Source organism: Nicotiana tabacum, chromosome 22, assembly GCF_000715075.1.
Source record: "Nicotiana tabacum cultivar K326 chromosome 22, ASM71507v2, whole genome shotgun sequence".
NCBI lineage: Eukaryota > Viridiplantae > Streptophyta > Magnoliopsida > Solanales > Solanaceae > Nicotiana > Nicotiana tabacum.
The window spans coordinates 131,482,039-131,503,621 of NC_134101.1; the positions used below are offsets into that span (position 1 = coordinate 131,482,039).

Below are 21,583 nucleotides of genomic sequence, written 5' to 3' on the forward strand. Positions count from 1 at the left end.
GCAGGTACTGGAAGCCCGTGCACAAAAAATCGTACGCTTGCTTATGGAAAAGGGTGTCATTCGAGTGAGGATCAAAGAAATAGCTGATTATGTTGCAAAAAAGTTCCATGAATGTGAAGATATGACCAGATCCATGTTCTTTGCTTCTGTGATGACATTTGTCCACCAGGTCATGGCCGATTTAGAGCACCTCCAAGAAGAGATCGCACGCAGGTTCGCGGCGAGACCGACTGATGTCTCGCGGGCCGTCGGAGTAGCATTAGAGGCTCTTATGTATTCATTATTTTCGATTTTTTGAGTCTGTACTTTACTTTTTCTTTTCGAGTATGTTTTGTCCTTTCGAGTTTATTTGTGGTTTTGTTTCGATTCTGTATGTTTCTTTTTAGCCATCAGTGTTTCCGAGTCTTTGTAATAGGAAAACCCAAAAAGATGTCTTCAATTAATGAAATATTGAAAAACCCAAAAAATTTCTTTTCTTTCATTTCACGTTTATCTTCCTAAATTATGTAATGATCTGATTCATGTAGCGTTATGATACGTAGGCAATCCCCATAGGATTCGATCATATCTATAAAATTTCAAAAAAAACATTAAAAAAGAGAGGAAAATAAAAACTGAGTGAAAAGAAAGAAAGGAGTGAAAGAAAGAAAAAGAGAGTGCCGAAAATAAATAGTGATACAAACGAAATGAGAAAATCAAGAGTGATTAAATGGAGGCAAAAATGAGAAAAGAGCGGTATGAGTGAAAAAGAAAAGGTTAGTCTAGGCGGGGATGAAACACGCAACTGTTCAAACACATGGTAAAAGCGTTTAACTGTTTAGGTGCATTGTATCCTAAACGTGTGATTTCCTATCTGTTAAACTCTTGAAACTGACAAGGTTGTTGGGTGTGCTATGAATTTAGGCAGGTGGTTAGTTTGTTGGAATTCTAGCAAGTCATCTATATAACACCAGGTCAAAGCACAAGGCAATCATGGCTAGCAAAGAATCGGACACAAGTGTTGTTGACCTACCGAGAGAGATGGTAGAATCCGAATCTGGACTGAAAGAAGAGGTCCACAGGTTGAAGCATCAAATGGCAGAAATGTATCAAGCTTGGATCAGGGGGCATCCTCCACCTTCATTCCCCGCTAATTACACAGAAAATCCTACTTTCATCCCATCACTGTCACAAGCCCAGGATCCCACTACCGTTGATCTTTCCCCTCAGCATGTACCGAGTTTTACCCCTTACTACTACTACCCCGGCACCTCATCCCAAACTTTCCATGCTCCACCAACCAAAACAACCGTATACTCTACTCCAACATCTGCTCTTGTTTTTATAGCCCCTCAGTGAGCTACCCTACACTGATCTTCTAGTGAACATGCGTTCCAAGCTCCAGATATCCAATATTATGCTCCAAAACCAACTTTCAAAGTCAGAGATCCTTATTCCTACACCCCTCACTTTGAACCTCCTATTAAAACTAAGAAACCATCCAAGAACGTGGAGCAGGATGAGATATTCAGGAAAGTAAAAAGTTTAGAGCAATCGTTGAGAAACATGCAAGGGATAGGAAGCCAAGTAAGTGTGGCTTACAAGGACTTGTGTTTGTTCCCTGACGTCCAATTGCCCGATGGGTTTAAGATGCCCTAGTTTGACCTATACGATGGACATGGAGATCCCGTTGCCTATTTGAAAGGATTTTGCAGTAAGATGAGAGGTGCCGGTGGGAAGGACAAATTATTGATGGTATATTTCAGCCAAAGTCTGAATGGGGCAGCTCTAGAATAGTACACCCACCAGGACACCAATAGATGGTACACATGGGACGATTTGGCTCAGGCCTTTGCTCGGCACTTTCAGTACAACATAGACATTGTCCCCGATCCCCTATCCTTGACCAAGATAGAGAAAAAACCCAATGAAAGTTTTAGGGAATACAGGTTCAGATGAAGAGAACAAGCTGCACGAGTCAATCCTCCGATGGAAGACGATGAGATGGCCGAGTACTTTCTTCAAGCCCTAGAGCCTACTTACGTTGGCCATTTGATCTCGACCATAGCTAAGTCCTTCAACGATGTGGTAAAGATGGGAGGAATGGTGGAAAAGGGACTCAAGTCAAGAAAAATCATGAGCTACTCCGCCATAAAATCCAGCACACAGGCAATTCAAAGTGGCACGGGAAGCTTGTTAGGCAAAAAGAAGCAAGATGATGTCTCTATGGTTGTCTCTGGATCATGGTGTGGCCCGAGGGGTTTACCTCACCAGTACACTCAGCCTCAACCCAAACCCCAAGCCTACTCCCAAGCTCCATATAATCCATCCCAGCATTATTTCCCACAACAAGACCCTCAATACTCAGTCGGACCACCCCAATAGCATGTTCACCATGTACAGTCATATGCTCAACCCCCTCCTTACCCACAGTGGTGCACTCCAACTCCACAAAATCCTATCCACCCCCTCCTTTTGTGCTAGTTAAAGTAATCCAGTTAAGGCTCCAAATTCTACAGAAGCAACGCCCATGACAATTGAAAGGGTGATGGAGAATCTAAGCAAGCTCAATGCGAAGCCACCCATGTTGGTATTGAAAGGGCTTCCAAAGATGTTGGAGCAAGTTAGGAAAAGCCTAAAGTGGTCTTGCCAATTACCCCCGAACAAGCCTGTGGTAGTCGTGAAAGGGGCTCATACCACCCATGTTGTTATTAAGCCAGTGATGCAGTTGCCAATGGTTGACACAAAGGCCGTCCCGTGGAATTACAAACATGTGATAGTGACATATAAAGGGAAAGAAGTAGAGGAAGAAGTCAATGAAACCGGAGGACTGACTCGTTCTGGGAGATGTTTTACCCAGAGGAATTGAGAAAAGCCAAGCCATTCAAAGACGGCCACATCCCAGAAGAAGCTAAGGAATTTCTGGAAAATATGAAAGTGCAAGACTATTCAATTATGGAGCGGTTAAGGAAAATACTAGCTCAAATTTCTTTTTTGTCTTTTCTGATACATTCAGATGAACACCGCAGAGCCCTGATAAAGATTTTTAATGAGGTACATGTTCCTGATAAGATCACGATGAATCATTTGGAAAAAATTGTTAACAAGATCTTCGAAGTAAACAAGATCACTTTCTCAGATGATGAACTTCATATGGAGGGTACAGAATACAACTGAGCTCTTTATCTCATGGTGAAATGCGAGGATTCTATTGTCTCAAGGGTGCTGGTTGATAATGGCTCTAGTGCAAATATTTGCCTCATGTCCACTCTGCAAAAGTCGAAGATCGGCACTAATAGAATTCACATGAACAATGTATGTGTCCGAGGCTTTGATGGAGGAGGGAAAGATTCTGTTGGTGATATATGCTCGAATTGTCAATAGGGTCAGTTAAGTTCACTATGGAATTTCAAGTGTTAGATGTCGCTGTCTCCTAGAATCTATTGTTGGGCAGGCCCTGGATACATGCTGCTAATGCAGTCCCGTCTTCTCTACATCAAATAGTAAAGTTCAAATAGGGCAGGCAGGAAATAGTTGTGCACGGTGATGAGAACTTATCTGCTTACAACGACACAACTGTTCTGTTTATTGAAGTTGAAGATGATAAAGGGCTTTGGGTCTACCAAACTTTTGAAATGGTGTCTGTTGAGAAGATTCCTGAGGGAGAATGCATTCTAGGTCCGAAGCTACCCTCCGCGTCCGTCACAGTAGCAAATGAAATGTTGATGAATGGTTTTGTGGCGGGCAAAGGTCTGGGTTCATCTCTATAGGATATTGTGTATCCAGTGTTTCCACGTGAAAGTTTCGGTTTTGGGATTCACGGCCGCAAAGAAGGACGTGAAAAGGGCTAAGTGTTTGAAACGGAAAGTATGGTCACTCCTTAAGCCTGTTCCACATATCTCCAAGTCTTTTGTCAAGCCAAGGGCCGTAAAATGTTCAATATTATCAGTCCCGAAACATGTGGTCGACTTTGACGAAGAGCTGATCAAGAGGTTCTAGAGTCTGTTTGATGAGGTTAATATGGTGGAAATTGGGGAAGGTTCCAGTAACGCTGATGTGCAGCTCATTGGGCCGAATGTGAAGCTTAGCAATTAGAAAGCTACTCGTCTCCCCACCCGGAAGGAGTTTTGGTAGTTTGTTTTGTTTTCCTTTCTGTTATCTGGGTTATTCCAGGGTTGTAATCTAGATTTTTATTTTTCGCTTGTTTTGATGTACAAACCCTTCTATCTTTTTATTTTCAAAGAAATACAATTTTTCATTTTCCATTATTCTTGATAACGTTTCATTTTTGTTTTTCTTTTGTACAGTTCTTTTTATGTTGGTTTCAATGACATGATATGCATGAGGAATTTTCAGCCAAGTCTTAAAAGCCAATCGAATTCTGAAATGATAATCCAAGAAGTAGAGTGCGATGATGAAACAAAATATGATGAAGAAGCAGCATTTGAGGAAATCAATAAAGAACTAAAACACTTTAAAGAAAAACCTAAGCCTAATTTGAATGAAACTGAAGCAATCAATTTAGGAGATAAGGATAATGTCAGGGTAACCAAGATAAATGTGCACCTGGAACCGCAAATCAAAGAAGAAATAATCAAAATACTGTTTGAATACAAAGATATCTTTGCATTATCGTATGATATGCTAGGTTTGAGCACTGATTTGGTAGTTCATAGCCAACTGATCTTGCATTCCCTCCTGTCAAGCAAAAGTTAAGAAAGTTCAACACTGACATGAGTGTGAAGATCAAAGAAAAAATCACAAAGCAACTTGGGGCAAAAATCATTCGGGTCCCTCAATATGCCACTTGGTTAGCTAAAGTTGTGCCAGTACCAAAGAAGGATGGTAAGACTAGGGTATGTGTTGATTATCGTGATAACAAGGCAAGCCCAAAGGATAACTTTCCCTTGCCGAACATTCACATTTTGATCGATAATTGTGCTAAGCATGAGATCGGGTCTTTTGTGGATTGTTGCGCGGGCTATCACCAGATTCTGATGGATGAGGAAGATGCAGAAAAGACAGCTTTCATCACGGCATGAGGGACATATTGCTATCGGGTAATGCCATTTGGTTTAAAGAATGATGGGGCAACATACATTAGGGCGATAGCTACCATATTTCATGACATGATACAAAAGGAGATTGAGGTTTATGTAGATGATATGATCATAAAGTCAAAGAAGCAGACCAACCATGTTGGGGACTTGAGAAAATTTTTCCAAAGGCTCCGCAGGTACAACCTCAAGCTTAATCCAGCAAAATGTGCAATTGGTGTCCCATCCGGGAAACTGTTGGGATTCATAGTCAGTCGACGCGGTATTGAGTTGGATCCATCGAAGATCAAAGCCATCCTAGAATTACCATCGCTAAAGAATAAAATTGAGGTGATGAGCCTACTTGGACGTTTAAACTACATCAGCAGGCTTATTGCTCAACTCACGACAACTTGTGAGCCCATCTTTAAGTTGCTGTAGAAAAATGTTGTAGTTAAGTGGACTGATGAGTGTCAGGAAGCATTTGATAAGATGAAGAGGTACCTGCTGAACCCCCCTGTGTTGGTCCCGCCAGAACCTGGGAGACCTTTAATCCTCTATTTGACAGTCACGAATAATTCTTTTGGTTGTGTGTTGGGCCAACACGACATCACGGGCAAGAAGGAGCAAGCCATTTATTATCTCAGCAAGAAGTTCACTCCTTATGAGGTTAAGTATACTCTTCTTGAAAGGACCTGTTGCGCCCTGACTTAGGTGGCGCAAAAGTTGATGCATTATCTGTCATCCTACACTACTTACCTCATTTCTCGCATGGATCCTCTAAGGTATATATTTCAGAAGCCTATGCCCACAGGGAAGACTTGCAAGGTGGCAGATTTTACTCACTGAGTTTCACATCATCTATTTGACTCGGACCGCAATGAAAGCCCAAGCCTTGGCCGATCATTTGGCTGAGAATCCGGTGGATGAAGAATATGAGCCACTAAAGACTTATTTTCCTGATGAAGAAGTGATGTGTATTGACGAGGTGGAGCAGGATGAAAAGCTAGGTTGGAAACTTTTCTTTGATGGAGCCACTAACATGAAAGGTGTCGGAATAGGGGCTGTGCTCATTTCTGAAACAAGGCATAACTACCCTGTTACAGCTCAGCTTCGATTTTACTGCACCAACAACATGGCTGAGTACGAAGTGTGCATTATGGGTTTGAGGCTAGCTGTAGACATAGGAGTTCAGGAAATATTGGTTTTGGGAGATTCAGATTTGTTGGTTCACCAGATTCAGGGAGAATAGGAGACTCGAGATTTGAAGCTCATATCGTATCGACAATGTATGCATGATCTTTGTAAACAATTTATATCAGTAGAATTCAGGCATATTTCCAGGATCCATAATGAGGTTGCCGACGCATTGGCTACTCTGGTGTCGATATTACACCATCCAGATAAGACTTACGTTGACCCTTTACATATTCAAGTTCGTGATCAACATGCATTGTAATGTGGTTGAAGAAGAACTTGATGGTGAACCTTGGTTCCATGATATTAAGGAATACATCAAGTTGGGGGTATATCTGGTACATGCTACAGGCGATCAAAAAAGAACCATTCGACGTCTGGCTAGTGAATTTTTCTTGAGCGGGGGAATCTTGTGCAAGAGGACTCCAGATCTTGGACTACTGAGGTGCATAGATGCTAAACAAGCTTCGACTATCATGGCCAAAATGCATTCCGGAGTTTGCAGGCCGCATATAAGTGGGTATGTCTTGGCAAAAAAGATACATAGAGCAGGTTATTATTGGCTCACCATGGAACGAGATTGCATCAGCTTTGTTCGCAAATGTCATCAATGCCAGGTGCACGGTGATTTGATTCATTCTCCGCCATATGAGTTGCACACAATGTCTTCACCTTAGCCCTTTGTTGCTTGGGGCATGGATATCACTGGCCTAATTGAGCCAGCAGCATCGAATGGGCATAGGTTTATTCTGGTGGCCATTCATTACTTTACCAAGTGGGTCAAAGCTGTAACTTTCAAGTCCGTGACCAAGAAGGTAGTGGTATATTTTGTTTTTCAAATATCATTTGATGGTTCGGAATTCCTAAGGTAGTCATCACAGACAATGCTGCTAATCACAACAGTCATTTGTTGAAAGAGGTATGCCAACAGTTCAAAATTATGCATCGAAATTCCACTCTATATCGTCCCAAGGCAAATGGAGCTTTTGAGGCTACTAACAAGAACATAAAGACAATATTTCATAAGATGGTGCAAGCTTCTAGGCAATGGCATGAAAAGTTGCATTTTGCTTTACTGGGTTACCGCACTTCAGTAGGTGCAACTCCTTATTTGCTGGTATATGGAACTGAGGTAGTCATACCCGTGGAAGTTGAAATTCCATCCCTTCGGATTGTTGCGGAATCTGATATTAATGATGACGAATGGGTTAAAACCCGACTAGAGCGGTTGAGTTTGATTGATGAGAAAAGATTGGCAGCAGTATGTCATGGTCAATTGTATCATAAGAGAATGGCAAGAGTATACAACAAGAAGGTACGTCCCCGAAAATTTGAAGTGGGCCAGCTAGTATTGAGACACATCCTTCCACATCAGGCTGAAGCTAAAGGCAAGTTCGCCCCAAACTGGCAGGGCCGTTCATTGTGACAAGAGTGTTGCCCAATGGTGCTTTGAAAGGCAAATGTGTAGATATGGCTATCAATTCTGATGCAGTCAAGAGATATTATGTATGATTTCTTTGTTTGTATTCAATTGCGTTATTTGTATTTGGCATGTTTCAAAGATTGAAATGATGAAGGCATTTTATTCTGCTAGCCAAAATACTTTTATCCTTTGTTATCCCGTTTGAGCCTTATTTATTTTTTGTATCCCCTATTTTGAAATCAGAAGTAGAGTTAGAAATAGAAAAGAAAAGAAAAGAAAGAAAAAAAGAGAAAAGCAAAAAAAAAGAAAAGAGAAAAGAAAGAAGAAGAAGAAAAAGAAAAGCAAAAGAAAATAGTAACAAAAACAAAACAACATTTATTAGTTTGAACTACCTTCGACTTGATTCCTTTTAAGGATATGTAGGCAGCCTTACACGGTTCGGCCCCTCAAAATAAGAATCCAAATTCCTCAGATTCAAAGAAACTGGGACAGAAGTTTTGGTTTTGCAAAAGATATAATTCCAAAAGTTATAATTTTGAACCCTTTCATCTTAAGCTGTTTTGAGCATGCATGTTGCCCTTACTTTCTAACCCCTCCCAAAGCCTACACTACGGTCCAAAGAAAGACCTTCCGATCAATCTTTGAGGATGTCAAGTCAAGCGAGATAGAGGTATGATTCACATCATAAGTAACACTTTGTTCATGGGCACAAGGAAAGATGAAAAAAGGAGAGACTTTTATTGGTGAAAACCCTCACGGGCACTGTAAGGCGATGGAAAACTGAGAGAAAAGTTAAAATGAGAGAGTCTTATTAGTGAAAACCCTCACGAGCACTGTAAGGCGATGGAGAACTGAGAGAAAATTTAAAATGAGAGAGTCTTATAGGTGAAAACCCTCGCGGGCACCGTAAGGCGACAGTGAGCTTAGAGATGAACAAATGAGAGAGGTTTGCTAGTGAAAATCCTTCAGGGAACTACAAGCCGAATGATGTTTGTGACTTTACTGAGATATCGAATTATAGAAATCTCGGTTTTTAAAGTATGAAAACATGGCAAGAACTGAAATCTGATTAGTTGGATGGATTAGGCTGATCAATCCGAAATGCATGTCATGATAATTGGAGCCAGACGCTTCACTCAGATAAGTCTCTTTTCCATTCTTCTTCAAATAGTCATCTTTGTACAAAAATTTTCTTTTATTCCTAATTCTCGAAGTCACTTCGCTTCATTTTTTGGGGGTCTATTTTTCTAAGTTTTTGTCAAGATAGTATTTGTTAAACAAGCAAGAAAGGACTTCAAAGCCCATCACCAGCTTTTAAATTGCACCAAGCAAAATTCGGGCAAGCACATCACAAGTGACATGATCCAGAATAAGCAATGTGAGGGTAATTGAAGTTTAGGTGGTCAAGTGATTCGTAAATTTTTGAGGAAATACAAGGGTTCAACAATTGTCAGAATAAAAATTCCATACAGCAAGTTGAGTGTGAGGGATTCGGATTCAGAGGTTTTTGTGGTCGAGGTTCGATCAGAAGGTCAAACAATTCTTTCTTAGCCCGAAGAAGCTAATTGGAATAAAGCATGGTAGTAGCAGAAGCAGACACCTTCAGCAAGAATGCCACAAACTAACCACCACATTTTCAAACTGACTAGACTTTCTTTATTTGAAACAGGGGCAAGAAATTTGTTCACTTTGCAAGAATCCTCCATGAGGAAAGCATGTTCTAGGTAAGTTCAGTTTTAAGTTTTTAGGACCCTCCTGGATAATGGGATTTAGTTTTAAGTTTTCAAGACCCTCCTAGATAATGGGATTCAGTTTAAGTTTTTAGGACCCTCCTGGATAATGGGATTTAGTTTTAAGTTTTCAGGACCCTCCTGAGAAATGGGATTCAACTAACACTCACAGATGTTCCCGGTACCAAACTAAGATAGAAAAGTTTCTTTTGCTTAGTCTTTTTTGTTGTAATGGCAGGCGCCCACCTGGAGAATAAGGGAATTCATTTTAGTTTAAGTCATTGGTAGGTGCCCACCTGGAGAATTAGGGAATTTACTTCGAGTCCAAGTCATTAGCAGGCACCCACCTGGAGAACAAGGGACTTAATTTCAAGTTTTAAGTCAATAGCAGGTGCCCACCTGGAAAACGAGGGTATTTATTTCAAGAGTTTTAAGATTCAATTTTCGTAGCAGGCGCCCACCTGGAGAACGAGAATTCATTTTACGTTTCAAGTCAGTAGCATGTGCCCACCTAGAGAACAAGGAAAATTTTTACAGAGTTATTTCAAGTTTTAGGTCAGTAGCATGCGCCTACTTGGAGAAAGAGGGAATTCATTTCAGAGTTACCTCGAATTTCAAGTACCGGTATCAGGCGCCCACCTGGAGAACGAGGGAAGTCATTTCAGAATTCACTTCAAGTTTCAAGTCAGTAGCAGGAGCCCGCCTGAAGAATAGGATTAATTCAAGTTAGAAGTAAATGAAACTCTCATCAAGAATGAGAGTCGACAGTTCGAGATGACTAAAAGAATAAGTCTCAATCCAGAATAAAAGAAAAAAGTGAATCCAAAATGCGGAAGCAGATAAAAGATATGAACTGCTCAAGACATGGCTGAAGTCACGAGCATTGTATGTCTGGTATTGATCCAAAGAAGCCGTGGAAGAATGAATCAGCATCTGCAGCTAGCAAGCATCAAGGATCAAATCAAAAGTCTGCATGAAGAACCATTCAAGACTCAAGATCAAGCTTCAGAGGACTTATAGATAGGAATCTTATAACTCATAGCTGATAAGCTTGTTTAGTTCTTTTAGATTTTGATTTTGATGTAATAACAGGACCGCAGACCGGAACCTCGAAGGAACGGTACCTCACTCAACTCTCTCATCATCTTATCACACACCATCACTTCATTCAAATATGAACTGCACATGGCCTGATTCCTTTATAGCCAAGGATATGTAGGCAGCTCAGATACTAGGGCTCAGTCATAATCTTTTGTCCATCTTTGTTTCGTTTTGAATAAACGTTGGGTCATAAATCAATTATGTTGCTTATTGTTCTTTGCTCCGAAAACTCTTCGTGTTTAAAGCAAAAAGGGGCAGCTGTAAGCATGTAATTTTTGACCCGCGCAACTTTTAAAAGTAGTATTTTAAAAAAAAATTACTTATTTTCATTTTTATAGTATTTCAGTCAACTTTTAATTTTAATTTTAAAACATAAGTTTAAAAAGACAAAAATAATTTTATAATGTTTCTTTTCTTATTATATACACACACACACACACTTATTAGTATTTTATAATATTTATAAAATTTAAAAAATTTTATAACATTTAAAAAATACCAAAAATATTTTCATTATAATATATAATTCACTTTAATAGTTTATTCTTATTAACTAAATTAATTAGTATATTTTGGTAGTATTTTTATTTTTATTTTTTATTTTTGTTCAATGAGAAAGAATTGAATTTGGGCCAATTGGGAGCTCATTTTCAGATTTTAGTGGCCCAGCACCTAAATGCTCATTCTTCCAACCCAATAGCCCACTCTTCACGTAAATGCAAAATTTAATCTTAGCCATCTATTCCCCTCCAATTAGGGGTGTCAATGGATATTTAAAAACCGACTAAACCGATCAAACCGTACCGTACCGAACCGAAAGATTTCTTTTAATAAAACCATAAGTTTTTATGTAAATCTATAACCGTACCAATAATTAGGGTAGGTTTTTTATTTTATGAAAATAAACCGAAAAAATACCGAACTTTACCGAATAAATTTACAATGTGAATAATATATTTATATATTAAGTTTAAAAATAATAAAGCATTAAATTTTTCTTGGGCCTTTGAGTTGTGAAACAGTTACAAACCAACACGTAATTAAACTTAAAATCCTCCATACCTATTTTGATACTCCTATTGAAACTAAATTATTTCTAGCATGTTCACTAGCAAGACACAAGGTATTGTAGCGGGTATGAGTAGCAATCTATAATATATTGAACATGTTTCCTTCCGTATGATTTTGATTTATTTTCTTGAATATTTAATCTTCTATAGACTTTATTCTTGAATTCCAACTTACTTAATATTTTTTTACTCGTGTGATTTATATTTTTTTTATTTGCTTAGTTTCTTTTATGCTGATGTAGAATAGTTGATTGATCTATACTCTAGCCATCTTTCATATTTTCTTAATTCATTACCTTTTAAACTGTAAAAATATCTAGAGAATTTTGCCAAGTCCTAAAAAAGTATGTATGTTATTGCATTCTACTTCTACTAGTGACTTTTACATGACATTAAAAAATTACCGAAAATTTACCGAACCGTACCGATACCGAAAAGAAACTGACATGATTGGGATGGTTTCGAAAAGTCCAATTCTGGTTATACATAATAGAATAACCGAAAAATTGATATGGTATAAATTTTATAAAATAACCGACCGAACCGATCCATTGACACCCCTACCTCCAATCTAATGGCTCATGTCAATTCTTATACTCATATTTAAACCCAAATATAACCAAACCCTAACCTACCTTTGAATCTCCTCAGAGACCAAAAAAAAAGAGGACGGCAACCATCTCCGTGGAAAATTCCCCTTTAGATTTTAACTATGTTCTTGCCCCCAAATTAAAAAAGACACATGCATACACAAAGAAGAAAGGGAGAAACAACCAGAATTCCCTTGACTGCCGTCGCAAACCTCTCATTTTTCCAAAAAAAAATGGCAGCTTCACACCTAATCCCCAAAAGGAAAAAGCAACCCCCCCCCCCCCATTTTCCAAGAAGCTTCTGTCGTTTTCCAAATGTGAAGAATTTAGCAACTGATTAGTGTATTTGAAAAAAAAATGATGTATTACACCTCCAAGATGTTTCGCGAGTAAGGCAATTTTGCCAATTTGTATCAAAATTGGGTTGTTGAAGTCGTTTGAGGTCGCCTTCGAGGTTGTCACCGTCCAAGGTTTCTGGTGTTGAAACATTTTCAAATTCAAAGAGATGAGGTTCTTTCTTATCTCTCTGACTTATGAATCCCTTATTTGCTTTACTTGATATTGTTTTGAGATCTTGCTGTTTAATTGACGACTTTTATTCCCATTTTGAGATTTTGTTGTTCATGATCTATTTGCTACGACGGTAAAATCTTGACTGGCATGGGGTTTTTGGGATAATCTCTGTTAATTGTCTACTTGGAGTTAATCAATTGAATATTTGGATTAAGCTTCATCATAAGACTAAAAGTTTAGCATCTCTCGACCTAAGTGAATAACACCTTTTTAATTTTTTTTTCTTGATTTAAATTTTATTCATATAATAGTCCTTAGATTTGGTAAATATATGGAATTGCAGTAGTGTTAAGCTTGGAATGAAATCTGTATTAAAGAGCTCTAGTGTGAATTTGGACACCAATTCATGAATTAAAAGAATGCAGACGTTGGCATCTTGTGACATGATTGGTTCATAGGGGTTAAACATAAAAAATAAGCAAATTATGAACATCGTAGCTTACTTTAGGCGCGATTAATAATAAATCATCGTGACTATGGGTACGATTTCCGTGGCATAGTCATGATACCTAATCCCAATTCGAGTGCACACGACTCGACCACAACTTTGAATAATAATAAAAATCAACATGTTGTAGATCGCGAGTGCGTTTCATGTAACGCGATTCGCAATATGTACAAAATCAGGAAGTGTGTGATATCGCGACTTATTCAAATAAATTCCATAAATTGTAAAAGCAATTAACATTCTATTAAAAGCGGTTAGTAAGTCAAAAATGCACAATAGGTCTCAAATATATAATTAATCAGATAATTAGGCCAATTATTAATAGTTGAGCGATCGTGCTAAAACCACGGAATTCGGGAGCGCCTCACACCTTCTCCCGGGTTAACAGAATTCTTTACTCGGTTTTCTGATTTTCGCAGACTTTAAAACAGAGTGATATTTCCTCGATTTGGGATTTTAAAATAAACTGGTGACTTGGGACATCATAAATATTCCAAGTGGCGACTTTGAAATAAATAAATAATCTCATTTCGATTAATGTCACTTTAATTAGAAAAACTCCCTATCCCCTCGGAAAAAGGAGGTGCGACTATATATTTATATATATGTGTGTGCGCGCCCGCGCGCGCGTGTATTAATAAATAATATTAAAATATTAGATATAAATATAAAAAATAACATCACTTGTTGGTACAATGGTTTATTTATTTGTACTTACTTCTGTAAATTTGGACACCGCTTCTAAAAATTCCTACGTACCCCACTGCCTCTCGCATGTCCATGCGTCAACAACTAAAATTCATCGCCTAATAATTTTTGCATGATTATTCACATATAATTAGCTTTGTTTATAGTCTTTACATAACCAGATCATCGACCAAATATCTCTAACAATCTTCTTATGCATCGTAGGGTAGATAACCTCTATAATACTACAACGGAGTACATTTTAGTGGTATGAGTGATAATCTCTTATACAGCAGTAGACAATATATGTTTAATCTCGACTGTCTCCTTCCCTTTTTCTCTTCTTGGATCTGATCTCAATGTAATAAAAAATAATTTAAAAAAAACTCTGAGATAACCGTATTTCACCAGATGGAAAAAGAGAAATTGATCCAATTTGTAATGAAATTAATTAACCGCTAAAGTTTGTCTATCAAGTCAATATGTAAGAAAAATGGGCTTACATTATTAAATATTCGAAAAAATTGCACGGGGTGCTCTATTTGGTCGCCCCCATTTAATCTATATCCATTTTTTTTTAAATTTTAACTTATACTCACTTTTTAAATAACTTCAGCCCCCTTTCTCCTCCTCCTCCTCCTCCTCCTCCTCCTCCTCCTTCTTCTTCTTCTTCTTCTTCTTCTTCTTTCTTATGCTGTTGTTGGTGCTACTATGGAACTTCAGTTCATGGGATGATTGCCATAAATATGGGCTATAAAATTGAAAAGTAGGGAGCTCAATTATTCTTATGTGAAATTTTTCCTATTTTATCTACTTTGGATTGGATTGTGCATAGATAAATTTATTAGATGATAACAGTGGGACCGTGTATTTATATTTTTGCAAGCCGGTTCATTTTACGTCCTTTCTTCACGCAAATCGTCTACTACCTTGAACTGCACATACTGTGAAGCCAATGGTTTGGAATATGCTTCCTTCATTAGTTAAGTTTCTGGAATTCGCTGTTGTTTGCAGCCTATATTATTAATTAATAGCTAAGGCAAAACAAAAACTTCAGTTGTAGAGCTGAAGTTCGTCAGTTACAAAACAAAAACTTAAGCTCTAGAGCTGAGGTTCGCCAGTTAAAAAAACAAAAACTTCAACTCTAGAGCTGAAGTTCGCGAGTTACAAAACAAAAACTTCAACACACTTGGTTCAGCACACTTGCTACTTCAGGTTCATCTACTAGAATGCTGAAGTTTTGCGTGATTGTCTTTGCTACTTCAGCCCTGTATGCTGAAGTTATGCGAAAAAGCGGGTACACTTGCAATTTTTTTGCAAAGGGAGCACAAGTTAAAACGTGATACAAAAAGCGGGTATAGAAGCAAATGCCCCTAAATATTCTATTTATATTTAAATATTCGGGTTTGATAATAGTTCATAAACATGAGCCCAATTATAAGTGTGATAATTGATTATTGGGCCGCATATTTTATATGCTTGGTGGGTCTAGTACGGCGGTGAGTGTATGCTCAAGGGGCAAGTGCACAGATAGACATTCTCATGGATGTTATTTAGAGATTAGCCAGTACTTATTTTGTCCTGAATTTTTAAATTAAAAATTTTAACTTTAGGATAATTTAGAATATTTGTTTCCTGAAAATTTGAACTGAAAAACTAAAATTTAATACGCACAGGATAATTCCTAAATAGCAGCCCTTTAGAATGATTACCTGGTATCATTTTTACTATGCTTAACCTAATGAGGCCCGTAATAGGAGGACATTTCATTAATTATAGCTAGATCCCTTCTCTAGCCCTTATATAAACATATATTTAGAGTTATTTCATAATATCTGTTGTGTGTGGTAGTTGTCTCATGGATGCCGCCATATTGGAGAAAGGTTAATAGAGAGGAAGACCCCAGTCCTTGGTCAATCTGCGATATAGCTCAAACAGGTACACATATGTTCTTGCTAATTTTGATTTATTTTGTGTCTTAATTTCATGTTTGATATTGGGTTAACAATATTCCTCCACCCCAACCCCCATATTTTCTTTGACAGCATAGAAAATTCTTAGGTGATGTTTAATAGAGAAAATAAATTTCATACAAAATTCAACATTGTTTTATACAATGTTAGGTTTGATGTTTTTTCTACATAAATTTAGCATATATAATTCATTATAATATTTAGTTGCAAATTTTGTTCCGTATAACTAATACCCACATATGGAATCTTCGTATTATATATTACAATTTAATGCATGGTAAAATATTGAATAAAATTCAAAAACTAGTAATACATGAATTAGGATAACTAAATCAAAAAAACAACCCTTCATATAATAAACATTATTTTATTTTGTTAAACAAATAAAAATATTTTTTAAGTATACATTATAATAATAATTTTTTATACAAGAAACCAAATATCCAATAACAAATAGCCCCTACATTACAGTTTGTTTGTGTATTATAATCCTTCTGAATTATAATTTCTATATTACCAATTCCTACGTAACTTATTTCTGAACCAAATCACACACACTTACGTGTTATAAAGTTTGTTCTCATGTAATTAAACATATTTGAAATCCTTTTCGTTCTTTTGGCCCTAAATAGCTTCCTTTTAATAGCTTTATGATTTATTTATTAATGGTCGGCTCTCCTCTTCTAGAAAGCGTAAAATGCACTAAGGATTAGGTTTATTCTACTTATAAATATTAGTAAATGATATGACTAGGTTATTCTACTAGCTACTTCTCTCCCATCTCACAGTACTCGATACAGATCTTACTAGTCCCATGCATAATCTGAGGGAATTGAGTGCAATCTTATTTTAGATTATAACATTCTAATACTACTTATTTATGTTCATTAATAAATGTAAGCTGGATTTTAATGGAGACATTGATGGGTCTCTTTTAGGTTATCATGCTTTTTCTGTCTACTACAAATCACTTTGGTGTTTTTCTGATCACTTAAGTGGTCCCAATAAGCAAATTGTTTGTGAAATAGCTCAAAAAATGGTTTTTAACCTTACGTTATTTTGTTGGTGAAAGATTTAACATCAACTTTTGGTATGAATAATCTATTATGAACTTTTGGAATGAAATTTTCGAGCCCTTTCACATGCAGTGCAAAAATAAAACGTTGAAACTTATATTATACTAGATATCGAAACTATGGAACATCTTGACTAGAACTAGCATGCAATACATGTTTTACCTCGTGCTATGTTTTTTTGGTTTCTTACTTGTTGTCCCCTAACCGCTTTAAAGTAGGACTTATTTGGATTTTGCATAAAAAAGTTTATTTTGAGAATAAAACGTTTTCTGTCCGTTTCCAACGTATTCATGGGCTGAACAAAACTTTACCTTGAGAATGGCTCTTCCACTGTCCTTGCCCTGAAGATTCACATTCTCAAATTCCCTAATCGTGGTAGTAAGGATAATAGGAATAAAAGGCTAGAATATAACATCAGAGTGCTACTGTGCTAGAGTAAGTGAATATATATATATATATATATATATTTCCACTTGTTTTTTCAAATTTATCTACATTTCTCAAAGAATTGATCAATTAGAGTAAATATTAACCCTCCACCAAATCTAACCGTGCTAGCTTTATTCAAAATTCAAATGATGAAATATTCCTTCACGGATCTTCGATCCATTTCATGGCCTACAATGCAAAGACAAGATAATCCCCTAAAATCAAACAATGCAAGAACCCATATATCTGAATCTAACCCTGCTACTGTCCCGAATTCACAAAAGCAAAAAATGACTGAGAATTCTTATTGCAAAAATCTCATTTTGACTCTCTGACCTGTTAAAGTATCCAAAGACCAGAAAGGAGATAGAGAGAATTTATTCCAAGTCATCCATTAAAAAGTAGAGTAGAGTAGAGATCAGCATAAAACCAATGTGTCATAAACAATTCACTAAAACAGAAAGAGGATTGGTTTATCATCATAGTACAGAATTACTGGCTTTTTGGGCAAATCTACAAACACAAACAAAAGAATGATTCTCTGTTTGTCCATTTGCTGGGAACTAAGGCATCAATACTATATGCGTTTTCAGCAAAGAATATTTCTTTCTTTGGAGCACATGATTATAAGAGGTCCCAAACACAAATATATCATTTCCCCTTTCATATACAAAAGGCACTCATTTTCTTGGAAATTTTCTACATATATCACGTGGACCCTTTAGATGCCATCCATTGTTGTGCAGCGTCCCTTTCTTCAATCTGAATATAGGTACGCAATGTTTGCCTTTCAACAACAAACGGGTATTCAAGAAAATGCCACTAATAATCAAAGGTATCTAAGTGAATACTAATAGATACTTTACATTGACAAAGTAGATAGAAATTTATCCCACATTCACATAAGGTCAGTGGAAGGATCGCACCCCAAAGGGTGTGATGTAGGCAGCTACCCGAATACAGACATCACGGGCTGATTTCACGACTCAAACCTATAGAAACAACTTTAGCGTTGCTCGAATGCGCTCCTGGATAGAAATTTATAGGGCAAAAATAAAAACAAGTAGGGGTGTACAAATGAAACTGACAAACCGCACCAACCCCCTAATCCGAGTCAAACCGAGAAAAAAAACCCGACTTTGGTTTGATTTGGTTTGGTGTTGGAAGAAAAAACTCGATCATAATTGGTTTGGTTTGGTTTTAACTAAAAAAAGTCAAACCGAAACCAAACCAACTTGACATTGTATATATAGAAGTTTTAAATACGTTTAATACATAAAGATATTTATTGCAGTGTAATTTACAAATATTTCTTAAACTTTTTCATGGTTTTATCTTTTAACGTACTATTTCAAGCTTGGACTTATAATTTTTGGATGCTCAAATAAGTTTTGTAGTCCATAAATGATAGTAACTCAAATAAATCCTAAATCATAATCAAATCAATACTAATAGACATTCAATTCAATAGTATTATGAATGAAAATAGTGTTGGTTATCTATTTTTTAGTTTTCCCATGGTTTACATAAAATGCATAACTTATGTTTCTTTTAGTGTTTAGTCATGTAAATATAGTACTTATTAGTCGTACTTATTTTAGCAACTTAGTAATTTTAAATTATGTTTGTTTTCATTATGTCTTATTAATAATACTTATTTTATGCGATTTTATTATCTTTCTTGTTGAATATTTTAGTACAATGGCATGACTCATATGATATTTATGTTATTTTATTGAAAAACACCTTGTATAATTCTGTTTTACTAGGATCAAAGAAATATTTGGAGCACAAATTCTATGTTTTGTGCTATGAAGACTTTATGAAAGAAGACCCGAAAAAAACCGAAAACCCGAAAAATCCGAGATTAAAAACCTCGATTTTTATTGGCTTGGTTTGATAATTGAAAAATTCGAACTAACCCGGCCTATGTATACTCCTAAAAACAAGTGAACATCCCTTTTCTAACCATTTACTTTTCTCTATAAATGGAAAACTTATCCTTAATAACAACAGTTGAAAAAAGGGGGGTTTAAGAGACATAACTTGTCTTTAATGGAAAAGGTAAAACTGTGGAAGGAACTGTGAGAAAAAGGTGCAAAGATTTGGGGAAATCTTTCTTTTCTGATGACTTTTTCTTCTTCAACTTGGCAACATGTGATGGCTGGCTTCTCTATACTCTTATATAAACTAAATAAAGACCCCAAACAAAAGGGAACTCAAAAGAAAATCCCTTAAATTCTCCCACCTAAAGTAGACAGTCTTCATACGGATTCTTACCACTCAATATAGGTTGACTCTCCCACTCATATAATCTTAAATCTTCTCCTTTATATTTCCTCTTCAACTCTTCACTCTTTGCTCTTCTATCTTCTACTTACTTTGATAGAAAGAACATAGCAAAAAATATCATTTTTTTTTATTTCCTTTATCAAAGAGATGACGTGCCAAAGCTTTGTTTTCACCAGAAAAAAGAACGTTCTGTTCCTAAGAAGCTTCACAATTTTAGTGCTAAGCTGGGTAATTATCAAACCAGAATTTTGTTTTTCCAGTGTCCTATCCTCATTGAAAGCCCTTCATTTACAAGGCCATATTACTTTCGAAAACAATGAGTTTGCAGCCCGAGATTTCGGCAACCAAATTCATGTCCACCCTTTAGCAGTAGTCCATCCCAAATCCGTTGCTGATATTTCAGAAATAATTAAACATGTCTGGCAATTGGGTCCGGGTTCTGAATTAACCGTAGCCGCGCGAGGCCACGGTCATTCGCTTCAGGGCCAGGCGCAAGCGCGACGTGGAGTTATAATCAACATGGAGTCACTACAGGGTCAGGAAATGCAGGTCTACAGGGGTCAATTCCCTTATGTAGATGTCTCAGCTGGTGAATTGTGGATTAATATATTGCATGAAACTTTGAAATATGGATTAGCACCAAAATCTTGGACTGACTACCTCCATCTTACTGTTGGAGGTACACTGTCTAATGCTGGCATCAGTGGACAGGCATTTCGACACGGCCCTCAGATCAGTAATGTCCACCAGCTGGAGGTTGTTACAGGTTTGAAAATTTTCCCATAGTCTGACGAGAATAAGCAAGTATGAAAATTTATTTTTTAGGAAAAAAAGAAAAATACCGAAGATATGGCAGTGATTTGGTAAAAGGCGGTATGATGGAATATGAGAAAACGGTCATAAGGCAACTTACACAAGTTATTACCTCTTTTTGTCTGATATGATATGTTAGTTAAGGAAGACCAAACTTAAGAAGCTGCAAACATTTCTCATAGTACAAGTTGGAGCCTGACTTTATTTACACCAAATATGCAAAGACCACTCATTTTCAATTAACAAACATCACATAATTTGAAAAAAGAAATTCAGCACGTGTCTTATTGACTAACGTACATGAACTGAACTCATTGCAGGAAAAGGAGAAGTCTTAATTTGTTCAAAGGAACAGAATGCTGACCTATTCCATGCTGTTTTGGGAGGACTTGGACAGTTTGGCATAATAACTAGAGCAAGAATCTCTCTGGAACGAGCCCCAAGGATGGTAAAAAATTCACTTAATAAAGTTCAAGAATATCCGATTTAAGCCATCGGAATATTACTAGACATGTGATTTTCTTTAATTAACAGGTGAAATGGATAAGAGTGTTGTACTCTGATTTCTCCACATTTGCCAGAGACCAAGAGCATTTGATATCTGCAGCTAAAACATTTGATTACATAGAAGGGCTGGTGATAAAGAACAAAACAGGTCTAATGAATAACTGGAGAGCATCTTTTGACCCTCAAGATCCTGTTCAAGCCAGCCACTTTGTATCAGATGGAAGAACACTCTATTGCCTTGAACTAACCAAAAATTTATACCCCGAAAAATCCGATACAGTAAACCAGGTAAGGCAATGTACATAACTTAAAAATCTTGGAAAAAATCCAAAAAAGGTCAATTCGATGAAACAATTCTAATGTAACTGCTTGTTGTTTCATGCAGATGCAGGAAATTGAAGATTTATTATCCCAACTAAGTTATATTCCATCAACGTTATTTATGTCAGAAGTTCCATACATAGAATTTTTGGACAGAGTTCATGCTTCAGAGCTAAAACTTCGATCGAAAGGACTTTGGGATCTCCCACACCCATGGCTCAATCTTCTAGTTCCTAAAAGCAAAATACAACACTTCGCTAAGGAAGTTTTTGGCAACATCCTTAAAGATACTAACAATGGCCCTGTTCTTGTCTACCCCATTCATAAATCAAAGTAAT

General features: G+C 36.9%; 1 protein-coding gene across 1 annotated transcript in view; it reads left to right on the forward strand.

Annotated features, from left to right (window-relative positions):
• LOC107816221 (cytokinin dehydrogenase 6) overlaps positions 1 to 21,583 on the forward strand; it is a 37,550-nt gene that overhangs the window by 15,273 nt on the left and 694 nt on the right. The window contains exons 2-6 of the mRNA XM_016641920.2: positions 15,686 to 15,772; positions 19,082 to 20,370; positions 20,738 to 20,865; positions 20,952 to 21,212; positions 21,310 to 21,578. Of these exons, the coding sequence (XP_016497406.2) occupies positions 19,752 to 20,370; positions 20,738 to 20,865; positions 20,952 to 21,212; positions 21,310 to 21,578 (1,277 nt within the window). The 5' untranslated portion in view covers positions 15,686 to 15,772; positions 19,082 to 19,751. The remainder of the gene's footprint in view (positions 1 to 15,685; positions 15,773 to 19,081; positions 20,371 to 20,737; positions 20,866 to 20,951; positions 21,213 to 21,309; positions 21,579 to 21,583) is intronic.